The sequence below is a fragment of the Mustelus asterias genome, chromosome 17, assembly GCF_964213995.1.
Source record: "Mustelus asterias chromosome 17, sMusAst1.hap1.1, whole genome shotgun sequence".
Lineage (NCBI taxonomy): Eukaryota > Metazoa > Chordata > Chondrichthyes > Carcharhiniformes > Triakidae > Mustelus > Mustelus asterias.
Window position 1 is genome coordinate 57,703,318 of NC_135817.1, and position 13,658 is coordinate 57,716,975.

General features: G+C 40.7%; 1 protein-coding gene across 1 annotated transcript; it reads left to right on the plus strand.

Annotated features, from left to right (window-relative positions):
• The first annotated feature begins 1,918 nt into the window (after nucleotides 1-1,918).
• Nucleotides 1,919-9,532, plus strand: pigp (phosphatidylinositol glycan anchor biosynthesis, class P). The gene is made up of 5 exons (XM_078232019.1): nucleotides 1,919-2,053; nucleotides 3,412-3,526; nucleotides 5,347-5,419; nucleotides 6,147-6,265; nucleotides 9,220-9,532. The coding sequence occupies exons 2-5, from the start codon at nucleotides 3,445-3,447 to the stop codon at nucleotides 9,426-9,428; spliced, it is 483 nt and encodes a 160-aa protein (XP_078088145.1). The 5' UTR covers nucleotides 1,919-2,053; nucleotides 3,412-3,444; the 3' UTR covers nucleotides 9,429-9,532.
• Nucleotides 9,533-13,658: the final 4,126 nt, after the last annotated feature.

A 13,658-nucleotide genomic window follows, 5' to 3' on the forward strand; every position in this document is an offset into this window, starting at 1 on the left:
CTGATTGGAGGGCTGTGACAAGTGGTGTTTCCCAGGGATCAGTGCTGGGACCTTTGCTGTTTGTAATATATATAAATAATTTGGAGGAAAATGTAACTGGATTGATTAGTAAGTTTGCGGATGACACAAAGTTGGTGGATTTGCGGATAGCGATGAGGACCATCAGAGGATACAGCAAGATATAGATCGGTTGGAGACTTGGGCAGAGAGATGGCAGATGGAGTTCAATCCGGACAAATGTGAGGTAATGCATTTTGGAAGGTCTAATACAGATAGGAAATATACAGTAAATGGCAGAACCCTTCAGAGTATCGATAGGCAAAGGGATCTGGGTGTACAGGTACGCAGGTCACTGAAAGTGGCAATGCAGGTGGAGAAGGTAGTCAAGAAGGCATATGGCATGCTTGCCTTCATCAGCTGGGGTATTGAGTTTAAAAATTGGCAAGTCATGTTGCAGCTTTATACAACCTTAGGCTGCACTTGGAATAGTGTTCAATTCTGGTCGCCGCACTACCAGAAGGATGTGGAGGCTTTGGAGAGGGTACAGAAAAGATTTACCAGGATGTTGCCTGGTATGGAGGGCATTAGCTATGAGGAGAGGTTGGGGAAACTTGGTTTGTTCTCACTGGAGTGACGGAGGTTGAGGGGAGACCTGATAGAAGTCTACAAGATTATGAGAGGCATGGACAGAGTGGATAGTCAGAAGCTTTTCCCAGGGTGGAAGAATCAATTACTAGGGGGTATAAGTTTAAGGTGCGAGGGGCAAGGTTTAAAGGAGATGTATGAGGCAGATGTTTTAGACAGAGAGTGGTGGGTGCCTGGAACTCGTTGCCAGGGGAGGTAGTGGAAGCGGATACAGTAGTGACTTTTAAGGGGCGTCTTGAATAGGATGGGAATAGAGGGATATTGTCCCCGGAAGGATAGGAGGTTTTAGTTAAGTCGAGCAGCATGGTCGGTACAGGCTTGGAGGGCCGAAGGACCTGTTCCTGTGCTGTAATTTCTTTGTTCTTGTTTGTATAGCTGCCCCTGTAGAATATCTGCAGTGTTTATTGCTCCACATTGTCCAGTGTGTGTTACAGCTGCCCCAATACAATATCTGCATATGTATTACCCCACACTATCAGTGTGTGTGATATAGCTGCCCCTGTACAATATCTTCAGTGTGTATCGCTCCACACTGTCCAGTGTGTGTTAAAGCTGCCCCTGTACAGTATCTGCAGTGTGTATTGCCTCACACTGTCCAGTGTGTGTTAAAGCTGCCCCTGTACAGTATCTGCAGTGTGTATTGCCCCACACTGTCCTGTGTGTGTTAAAGCTGCCTCTGTACCCTATCTGCAGTGTGTATTGCTCCACACTGTCCTGTCTGTGTTAAAGCTGCCCCTGTACAGTATGTGGAGATGCCGGCGTTGGACTGGGGTAAACAGTAAGAAGTTTAACAACACCAGGTTAAAGTCCAACAGGTTTATTTGGTAGGTGTGGCTTTTGCTATCAAATAAACCTGTTGGACTTTAACCTGGTGTTGTTAAACTTCTTACTGTACAGTATCTGCAGTGTGTATTGCTCCACACTGTCCTGTGTGTGTTAAAGCTGCCCCTGTACAGTATCTGCAGTGTGTATTGTTCCACATTATCCCGTCTGTGTGTTAAAGCTGCCCCTGTACAGTATCTGCAGTGTGTATTGTTCCACATTATCCAGTCTGTGTGTTAAAGCTGCCCCTGTACAGTATCTGCAGTGTGTATTGTTCCACATTATCCCGTCTGTGTGTTAAAGCTGCCCCTGTACAGTATCTGCAGTGTGTATTGCTCCACATTATCCAGTCTGTGTTAAAGCTGCCCCTGTACAGTATCTGCAGTGTGTATTGCTCCACATTATCCAGTCTGTGTTACAGCTGCGCAGAGAACAGTAGGGGGCAGTCTGGCGCATGCGTGCTGTGCCGGAAGCACCGCCATGTTGGTGCGGGACAGTTTGATGTTTGAGAGCTTTTAGTTGACATTAAAACTGGAGATTGAGTCCGATTCCAAATTCGCACCTGATCCCTATCCACTGTTTATAGGTAGGAGAAAAAGTTGATGCAATATCGGAATTACCCTGAGAACATCGATATGAGAGAGGAGGAGGAGGAAATGGCAGAGGGAGGGAGAGATGGAGGGATGGGTTTGGTGTCAGAATAAGGGTAGGGGCGACAGTGACTGTTGTCAGCACTTTATTGGTTTATGGTTATCTAAAATTGAAATTGAAGGGAGGGAGATCGCATCAAAGTGCAATCGGTATCTCAGATTTTGCCAAGTTAAACTTTTAGGCAAAGAACAGAATAGGATGGTAGTAGGTGGGAATTCTCATGTTTACTTTGAAGATTCATTGAAACCTGGCTGAGGAATTCCAAGTTTCAATCAGCCCAACTGCGAGATCCAGAAACTGATACAACTGATTTTTAAAAACTCGTTTCCTATTGAGATCAGCTGTTTTGACAGGAAGGCTTGGCGTCAGTGAGCAGCTTGGGTAGTATTTAAGATCAACATGCTAACTGAGCTGAGGGGGATCTACAATCCTTTTACATTATGATGATTGAATTGATGTTGCAATCGTTTTGCAGTGGGAAAAATCATCCCATTTGCCTTATCATTATCTTTACCTCATAGTCTGAGATAAAAAAAATAGAACAGTTTAAAGAAAAACTGACCCGCTTTATACAGTTGAATGAAAAAGCAAAATAAACTTTGATCTCTGTGACTTTGGTTTGAATTGAATCCAGTCTGATGGGTTAAATTAAACTGTCAGTCTCTATATGATCTTACAATAAATGTAATCCCAAAGTGGCCTCAAGGATATTTAATCTGTAAAATGAATCATATTGGTGTGAAAGGGAGCGATCCTGTAAGGCTTGAGTTTGATGTTGGTCCTGGCAGAGGCTTATGGAATACGAGTATCAAATTGCAGCGAGAGTTAAAAAGCTGGGATGGAATAGTAAGCATAAACAATGCACCATAAAACTGTCAGTGAGCTTTTTGAGGAGTGGTTATGGAGAGGCTATTATTATGGTCTTATGGTTTTATGCCTTTGTAAGATAGCACAATTTTTTGTCTTTTACCTTTTTTTCCTGGTGGCAGTAAACTCGCTGTTTTATGGCCATGATTGAACTTATTACTGGATTGTTATTACAGACATAAATATTATTTGTATCTATAATATTTTGTAAATGTGTCCAATGGAACCTAACTCCAGATTATACATTCATTCTTGTGGGAAAATCTGATTTGCTTAATGCTATTTTGCTAAAAGTCACACTTTTCAGAAACACAACTGCAATGTTAACTGAGGATTCGATGTATAACGTGTGAATTAATTTGCACTGTAGCTGTTCAGCTGTATGATGTTACAGGATCTCACCAAATGGTATTTTTGTATTCCCAGTGAAAGCCAACTCTCATTTCTTGGAAATGAGCCATGGTGGTGAGCTCCCCTTCGCCATTACCTGAAAGGGCCATTTATGGATTTGTCTTATTCCTCGCCTCAAAATTTGCATTCAGTAAGTAACATTAAGTACTAAATTAAAATGCATTAATTTCAGTGTTGCAAGTGTAATTTGCTACGAATAGCAAAAGGTAGTTACCATGTTTCAATTTAAACTGTTGTTGCTGCTCTCCCTTCCTGTCTTTATTTTGGTCAGTATTTATAACAAGAATGCTTCCTTCATGCCCATGTAAGTCCTGAAAGATGCTCCTATCTAAATAAACTTAGGACTAAAAAAAATCAATGGGAAGCTTGCACAAAAGCTGCAATTGGAGAACGTTTGGGAATTATTTTGTTCTACAAGAGTCTTTATCTGACAAGAACCGGTTGCAAAATACAAGTGGAGCTGATGACTGATACCAATGAGATCTGGAGTAGGGGAGAGAGGCTGTATCTTTTTTTCTCATCAATTTCTCTGTTAATTTTCCCTCTTTTCCAAAGGCTTCTTGCTGAGAACAATTGTTGCCCTTTGATTTATCTATTTCCCTCTCTCCCCCAGAAAAAACTGTTTATAACTATGGGTAAGCTATTTGACCATAAGGAACTTTACGGCTGAGACCAATGCACTGACCCAATGTCATTAATTCTCCCAGGGATTAATAAATAGCAAGTCTACTTGCCTTTTTTGTGTTGCTTGTAAGACTGAAGTTTATTACCCATCCTGATGCCCAGATGGGTGAAAATGGTAAGCCTTCCTAATTGCTTATGAGGAGGAAGTTAAAAGTCAACAATTTTGGTGTGGCACTGGAGTCATATATAGGCCAGACCCGGTGAGGATGATGGATTTCCTTAAGTAAAGGAACACAGTGAACTAGTTTTATAATTGTCACTTTTTTTTACTGGTACCAACCTGCTGAAAAAAACTTTAGTCTGGTAACAACCACTGTTCCATTTACTCCTTTCTAATAAAATAATCTCATTTCATTTGGTGGTGTTGAATCAGATTGCGTTATCACTGATTCTGGATTCAGACTGTATTTAGCATATATTTATAGTATTGATTTAAGTCAAAATAATTTTATATCACTATAGTGTCGTACATATTGAGGCAGTATGAGGCATTAGCTATGAGGGGAGGTTGGAGAAACTTGGTTTGTTCTCACTGGAATGACAGAAGTTGAGAGGTGACCTGATAGAAGTCTATAAGATTATGAGGGGTATGGACAGAGTGAATAGTCAGAGGTTTTTTCCTAGAGTGAAAGAGTCAATTACCAGGGGGCATAGGTTTAAGGTGCGAGCAACCAGGTTTAAAGGAGATGTACGAGGCAACTCGGAGGGTGATGGGTGCCTGGAACCCGCTGCCGGGGGAGGTAGTGGAAGCAGACACGATAGTGACTTTTAAGAGGCATCTTGACAAATACATGAATAGGATGGGAATAGAGGGATATGGTCCCTGGAAGGGTAGGGATATTAGTTCAGCCGGGCAGCATGATCGGTGTAGGCTTGGAGGGCCGAAGGACCTATTCCTGTGCTGTAATTTTCTTTGTTCTTTGTACAATTACAACCCAAGAGAAGAACAGACTCAAAGGGTTTATTAAAATGCTTGCTCTTTTGGCCGCTCTAGGATCAGAGCAGCTTGGGCCTGAGGTTTGGCAAACTCCCAGAACTGAAACAGATCTGGAATGTGTAATTTTGGCCTTGGCCAGCTTGAAGAGGTCAAGCTGGTGCTAATAGTGCTAATTAAAGTTATTTAAAATGATACTGAAACTGTTTAAAAATGCACAATGAAATTTGTTTAAACTTTAAAGATGTAGGAGTTGATGATACAGGCTGTTACTATGTTACTTGTTCTCTTTTTGCAATGGCTTTTCTTTTATTTGTTCTTCCATTTAACAGTTCTGTATTTAGTATGGGCCTATGTTCCAGAACCTTGGCTACACTCGGTGGGACTCACTTATTGGCCACAGAAGTAAGTATCGATGTAAATTATGTTGAGATTAATTGGGGCTCCACATTAAAGCTCTTAACATTTATCCTATTGACATCTCTATATTTGTGTATTTATTCATTGAGTACCTGAACCAGAAAGATCCCAGCTTCAAGTAATATTATAAAAATGTTTTAATAAGGGTTTGCTTCCTTTAAATAGTTTCAGCATTAATTGTTTAAATATATTACATTAAACCATAGCATAGCATTGAGCAGCAATTCAGCACAAAATTAACAATAACAAATGTTGGTTGTTCCCACTTCACATACTTGCTGTACACAATGAAAGGTAACACTTCAAAGGTAATTAACAGGCTAATGGTATGTGTTGGGAAATCCTGAGGATAAAATAGATGCTATATGGATGAAACTATTTTCTTTACTTCTTGTTATGTACCGACATTCTTGCTCTCCTCAGTGAAAAGAAAGAAAATGTACAAATAGTTTTGAAATATCTCGGCTTCTGTCATTATTTTGCCTGAAATATGTTTCTCTGGAAATCCACAGCAAGTATAAGTGTGGAAATAGGAATAAGCCAGATATATATTGGTAATAAAATTAACCATTTTAATGTTAAAACCCACCTTCCTGGCAATCAGAATTGCACATTTCTTCTTAACAAAACATGCACTAATTTTCCTCTTAAAGTTGTAGCATCACAATATATATTCAGTTATGATTTAACACATTACTAACTTTTCTCATAGGTACTGGGCTGTGGCCTTGCCCATTTATGTCCTTGTCGTCATTGTGATTGCTTACATTTTACTCTGTGGAATTAACATGATGAGTACTGCTCCACTGGACTCTGTAGATACTGTTACAGGTGAGTCCTGACTGTGTCATATGTGATAAGAAATAGCTGTGCAAGTCAGCAGTATTGGAAGTTCTCATGGAATTATGTGATCATTAATTAATTTATTTCTTCCATTTGGGAATGTTTCCTTTTGTTTTAAATCCACCAGTCCTGATCATTTGTAAAATGTTTTGATGAAAATTTATGCCGAATGTTTGATTTTCCGGCAAGAATTCAGATAGGGATAGAAAGTACTCTTCAGTTTTATGCATCCAGTTCTTGGCTCCAGTGATCTGAAGTTACCTAAAGAATACAGTTTGAGAATCAGAGTATGATGTCTCTGCAGCAGTCCTCAGCTCTGGCCTTTCTGATAACCCCTCCTTTACTAATGTGACATTCCTACTTTTGGGTTGATTCATACAGAATTAGGGCAGTCTTGTGCTCTGACCTTGAGCCTATTGGAAGAAATGTTTCTTTTAAATCTATATCCTACACTAATTTAGACATTACATCTGTCATATGACAAAACATGACTTCATTGAATCGTAAAGCACAAAAAGAGGCCATTTAGTTGATTGTTGATCTTTGAAAGAGCTCTTTACCTATAGAACTGTGGATTTATCTTCACCAGGTATATATTCAATGTCATTGAATTGAATTACTCTGAGGGGGCTTGACAGGGTAAACACTTAAAGAATGTCTTCCTCGTGGGGGGAACCTAGAATTAGGGGCTCAGTTTAAAAGTAATGGGTCTCCCATTTAAGATAGGGATGATGAGGCATTTCTCCTCGTTGACCTTTGAAATTCTCTTCCGCAGAAAGCAATGGAGGATGGGTTATTGAATATATTCAAGGCTGAGTTAGACTAATTGTTGATCTACAAGAGAATCTACAGTTACGGGGATAGGCAGAAAAACGATCTGATCAGCCATGGTTTTACTGAAATAACGGAACAGGCTCAATGGGTCAAATGATCTACTTCTACTCCAACTTCCTATGTTCTTATGAATTGACTTCCACTAGCCTTTCAGGCAATTCATTCAAGATTCCAACAGCTTGCTGTGCAAAAATATTTCTCCTTATCTCCTCACTGATCCTTTTGCAACTTATCTTAAATCTGTGATTGGTTATCAACCCTTCTGCCAGTGGAAACAGTTTCTCCTTACCCACTCTATCAAAACACTTTATAATTTTGAACACCTGCGTTAAATCTTCTCCCTGAGCTTTCCTGGTTACAAACAACAACTACTTAATGCAACTGCTTCACAGGAGCGTTATAAAACAAATCATGGACTGAGCTATGCAAGGAGATATTAAGCTCAATGAGCAACAGCTTGGTCAGAAATGTAGGTTTTATGGAGTAGGTTAGAGAGATGGAAAAGTATAGGGAGGTATTCCAGAGCTTATGGTCTAAGCAGCTGAAGACACAGCGACCAACGGCTGAGTGATTAGAATTGAGGATACTCGAGGTTAGAATTAAATCAGCACAGCTGGGGCTAGGGGAGAATATAGATATGGGGAGGGATTTGAAATCAAATGAGATAAAGGCATTGTTTAATTGCAAGCCAAAGTAAGTCCACAGGCAGAGAGATGATAGGTAGACTCAATTTGGGCCAATTAAGATTCGGGCAGCAGACGTAAGATGTGAAGTATCAGCCAAGAGTGTGTTGAAATAGTCAAATATAGAGTAACAAAGGGTTTCAGTGGCAGATGAGCTGAGACAGGGTCAAAGTTGGGGGTTATTATAAATATGAAAATTAATGATTTCAGCAATAGCATGAATTGTGGACAGAAGCCTCTCTCTGGGTCAGATATTTCATGGAGATTGCAAACAGACTGGTTTAATCTCAGACTATTGCCCTAGGGTGGGATGCAGTCAGTAGCTGGGGATGCAGTTTGTAGCAGGGACTGAAAACAATGGCTTCAGTGTTACCAATATTTAATTGGATCAAATTTCTGCTCATCCAGCACTGGATGTTAGTTAAGCAGCCTGATAATTTAGCAACAGTGTGGGAGTCAAGAGAGGTGGTGGTGAGGTAGAGCCGTGTCTAAGTGTGCAAACTAATGCTGTGCTTCCTAGATGATGTTGCTGAGGAGCAGCATGTAAATAAGAAATAGCAGAGGGCCAAGAATAGATCATTGGGATTCACTGGAGGTAACAGTGTGGGAGCAGAAAGAGAAGACATTGCAAATGATACTTAGGCTACGATGGGATAGATGAGATTGGAACCACGTGAGAGCAGTCGTCCCCAGCTGGATGACAGTGGAGGGGTTTGAAAGAGGATGGTGTTGTGAACTGTGTCAAAGGCTGCAAACAGGTCGAGCAGGACAAGGAGTGAATGTTTACTTTGGTCACAATAACGTAGGATATCACTTATAGCTTTAACATGAGCTATTTTGGCACAGTGGCAAGGACAGAAACCTGATTGGAGAGATTTAAAAATATTCAAAAAGATGCAGGAAAGCTGGACATGGATTTGGGAGGAAACCAACAAAGTCCAGAACTTTGGTGAGAGGATGGGCCAGTAAAAGGATGGTAGTGTCAGGGTTTGATTTTCTGAGGAGAAGCTTGATGGTTGCACATTTAAAGCAGAAAGACAACATCTGAAGGGAGAGAAGCATTAACAATATCAACTAACATGGGGACTGGGGGCTGGGAGGGTTGTTGGCTGGTCAGCAGTTTAGTGAGAATAGAGCTGAGGAACATAGGATTGTGGGCCTTGTGGATAAGATGAGTTCAGAGATGGCATTGGGAGAGAAACTGGAAAGACATGTAAGTAAGAACAATAGTAGCTTCTCTGGTCTCTCTAAAAGCTGTATGCCCAAAACTGCATTCACTTCTGTATTTGTATGCATACATATGGGAGAGGGGTAGTTTGGATAGTGTGAAATATTAGATGTCAGTGATTGATACATCTGTTACTTTATGTAGTAAGTTCATTATCTGTGCAATTCTTATCAGGAACAATTCGTTCTTTCTTTCAGACATCTATGCAAGAAGCCAACAGAGCAAACCATATGTTGAAGGAGCAATCCCAGGCCTTCAAGATGTTTCCATCAGTGAAGTGAATCGAATGTTTTTCCTTTCCTCATCCTACGAGTCACCAGGCGACCAGCCACTTGTATGGCGTTCATCTGCTGCTAGGAATATGGATTCTTTCACTGAGAGCTGTAGTGAAACTTCTGACCACTAATTAACTTGTAATTATAATGTTGTATGTATTATTCAAGAATATTGTCAACAAAAACATTCTGATTCTACACTTGTTTATAACTCTGAATTAAATTATATTTCAAAATTCTAGAAAATAATGTTTTTACTTCCATCAAAGACTCATTAAATAAATGCACTGTGCTGTATGAAGCTGGGCCATACAAACTATGAAGGACCAAGGCTGAGTCCACAAATTGTGTTGAATTAAGTGGGAGTGAGGAAGCTACAATTGGCAACAACATCATTGAGGTAAGGTAGAAGAAAAAATGACCATGATTTGCAAGTCTTGAAATGTAAATCTATCACCCTGTGACATGTAAGATTTCTCTTTGTCTGATGAGGGAATCACACCGCATGTGTTTATGTGCAGAAAGCTTGAATACAGTTTGACACCGATGCCAAATATGTATAGGTATTTCTGGATCTTAGTCAGCTAAATCGGTACTTTTTTGTACTCTGTAATAGTTTGACACTTTTATCCATCTAGAATTTTCCTACCCATTGCTAGTTTATCTGGAGTCCATTCGGAAGGATTCTGGCCTCTAGTAACTGGTTTATACCTCCCGATTCTGTTAGTGAGCTAGGTTAGTCGATCAGGCATTAACCAAATACTGCTGACTTGCTCCTTTTAGGTAATTGATTTCCAGGTTTCCTACTTTGTTCTGAACTTCCATTGACAGACATGGAGATGGATTGATTTGAAAGAGAGCCTGCTCATGAGTTGATGGTTAGACAAATGGTAAGTATGGTTTTGGACCATTGCAGGTACTCCTAGCCCCTCACTAGATACATGGTGAACAGTATAATTCACTGTGAAAAGTGAGTGCACAGTATGATCACACCACAGACTTACCATACCCAATCGAGCAGTGATTCCAGCAGTTGCAGACACAAAATGTGAGCAGTTATTTGTCTCTTTGCAAATAATTAGAAACATCAAAACATGAATGTACAGGTATGTAATCTCACTTTTTTCCTCCAGGTAATATTTTCCAGTAGCCGTCATCTTAAATCTGACTTTCTTCAGTAGCTATGGGTAATAGATAATAGAGAAATCTCAATTTTGCATGGTGGAAGGATCAAAAACAGGGCAGCACGCATTATGCCAACCACCTTGATGTTCCAGACACCCAAATTCTGGCTGAGTACCAGCCTTATTCATTTAATGCTTAACCTAGGTTGTTGTGAGGGCTTTTGTAAAGTAACATGCTTGTGCTGAGGCTGTCTTTCCCCTCCCAAGATATTTTTATTAGGTAGGAGTAGGCTGAAATCCTCATTCCTATGTCCACTCCCCTTTCTTGCCATAAGTTTATCTCGCAGCTTGATCCTGAACCTTGAACATGGGACCACTTGCATTGGATACTGAGAAGTTCAGTTAGGAAGGAAAACTGGTTGGACATGTCATATAGGCTTTGGTGTCTCTGGAGAAAGGTAAAAACGATCAGTGTCCTTTCTCCTAACTAGGATTATGCCCTGGTAGAAGTTGGATTTACCAGAATCCAGGCATTAACATGAGCCAGCAGTTGCAGCAAAAGGCCTATGTATTTTACAGTCAGTAACTTTAATATTCCTTCTTGAGCCATGTAAATGCTACACTTGTGGAAATCCACCCTCATTGCCACTGTCTGGCATGTTCAAGACAATGGGTAGTATACAATGGAAAAGAAGCATGCAATAATTTCAGCTGGATGGACTGGAGGAGAACCTACATAGCTAAACAGCAAGATTACTCATTTTGTTTTGAGACGTAACTCCAGAATAGCAGGTGGTAACAACCGTTGTAGTTAACTGGGGGAGGGGGTTGGGAGGTGGAGTATGAGCAGATGTAGCAGCAGTTCAGGTTATCTGGGGAAGGGCAGTGAAGGGAGATCAGCAGCTGTCGTCTCAAGGCCTCCATCCACACAACAAGATTGATGCTGCTGGATCTCAGGGAATAAATGAATGCCCGAGTGCCCTTTTAAATATGGTGCCCAGACCTTTGAACCCGTGAGGTAAGGATGGGGTTGTCGACTTCCTTCCCCTCCCCACTGCACTGTTGGCTGGGCACTTGGTCCGTGAATATCTAATTTGTGGGCTACCAAGTGATTGTATGTGGTCAGCTGTCCAGCCTGCGAGCAGAAGTCTCATGCATTCCAGTTCTAACATCAGGACCCTCAACATTACAACTAGATTCCGGTCAATGTTAGAAGGTAAGACTAGGTGAATGGACAAAACTGGCAGACGGATTTCAGTCTAAGCAAGTGCAAAGTTATTAATTTTGGACCAAAAAAGGATAGAGAGTACTTTCTAGATGTTATGAAGTTAGTACATTAGCTATTCGGCATGTGCATTACCACTCTCACCAATTTTGACAGATGCACCATAGAAAGCATCCTTTCCAGATGTATCGCAGCTTGGTGTGGCTCCTGCTCTGACCAAGACCGCAAGAAACTACAAAAGGTTGTGAATGTAGCCCAGTCCACGCAAACCAGCCTCCCATCCACTGACTCCGTCTACACTTGCCACTGCCTCAGAAAGACAGCCAGCATAACCAAGGACCCCACGCACCCCTGACGTACTCTCTTCCACCTTCAGTCAGGAAAAAGATACAAAAGTTTGAGATCATTTACCAACTGACTCGAGAACAGCTTATTCCCTGCTGCCATCAGACTTTTAAATGGACTTATATTAAGTTGATATTTTTCTACACCCGAGCTATGACTGTAACACTACATTTTGTACCCTTCTCCCCTATGTACTCTATGAACAATATGCTTTGTTTGGATAACGCGCAGTAAACAATACTTTTCACTGTATACCAATACATGTGACAATTACAAATCAAATCAGGTCCAAAGAGACTTGGAGGTTCAAGTGCATATATCTTTAAAATGTCATATACAGGTGCAGAAAATAATCAAGAAGTCTAATGGAATGCTGGCCTTTATATCTAGAAGACTGGAATATAAGGATATAGAAGTTATGCTGCAGCTATATAAAATCTTGGTTAGACCCCACTTGGAGTACTGTGAGCAGATCTGGAAGGACAAATTTAACCTTGGGGCAAGTGCAGCGTAGGTTTATAAGAATGATACCTAGACTTCAGGGATTTAATTATGAGGAGAGATTATACAAATTAGACCTGTTTTTTCTAGAATTTAGAAGGTTAAGGAGTGATCTGAACAAAGTCCTCAAGATACTAACAGGAAAAGACAGGGTGGATAACGATAAACTATTTCCACTGGTTTGGAGATTCTAGAACTAGGGGGCATAGTCTAAAAATTAGGGTCAGACCATTCAGGAGAGATGTTAGGAAGCATTTCTACACTCAAAAGGTGGTAGAGGTTTGGAACTCTCTTCCACAACAGTAGTTGACGCTAGATGAGTTGCTATCTTTAAATCTGAGATAGATAATTTTTTGTTAAGCAATGTTTTTCATGCATATGAGCCAAAGGCAGGTGTATAGATTTTGGCCACAGTTGAGTAAGCTAACAATGCACAGTTCAGGAATTGAATCAGGGGACATTTAGTCATATGCCTCAATGATGGTCAACCAAGGCAACGGAATATTTCAGTGCATTTAAAAGCATTGCAGTTCAAGTGCAGAGTAGAGCATATTAACCACATTTTAAAACTCAGCCATTTTATATATTAACTAACTACTGGGGTAGCACAGTGGTTAGCACTGCTGCCTCACAGTGCCAGGGACCCGGGTTTGATTTCCAGCTTGGGTCACTGTGCGGAATCTGCATGTTGTGCTCACGTCCGCGTGGATTTCCTCTGGGTTCTCCAGTTTTCTCCCACAATCTAAAAGCTGTGCTAGTTAGGTGCATTGGCCAGGCTAAATTCTCGCTCAGTGCACCCGACAGGCACTGGAGTGTGGCGACTAGGGGATTTTCACAGTAACTTCATTGCAGTGTTAATGTAAACCTACTTGTGACACTAATAAATAAACTTTACTGGCTCGAGGAAGTTCCCCTTAAAAAGAAAAATATGGACTCCTTTTTAAAATCAAACCTATAGAACCATGTCAAATATCCAAACCTGCTGCCTCACCATGAACTCTTAACTCCTCATTTGACATCAACTTATTCCTTGGTGTCAATTTGCAACCTTTATAGTCAAGAGTTCATGTTTGAGTTGTCAGAGAATACAGCAGGATATAGATAGGCTGGAACATTGGGCGGAGAAATGGCAGATCGCATTTATCTGGATTAAATTCCAAGTGATG

Coding starts and splice junctions, on each gene's coding strand:
- pigp (XM_078232019.1), top strand. CDS start 3,445: ATGGTGGTGAGCTCCCCTTCGCCATTACCTGAAAGGGCCATTTATGGA. Junction 3,527..5,346: donor CGCCTCAAAATTTGCATTCA/GTAAGTAACATT, acceptor TCCATTTAACAG/TTCTGTATTTAGTATGGGCC. Junction 6,266..9,219: donor CTCTGTAGATACTGTTACAG/GTGAGTCCTGAC, acceptor TCTTTCTTTCAG/ACATCTATGCAAGAAGCCAA.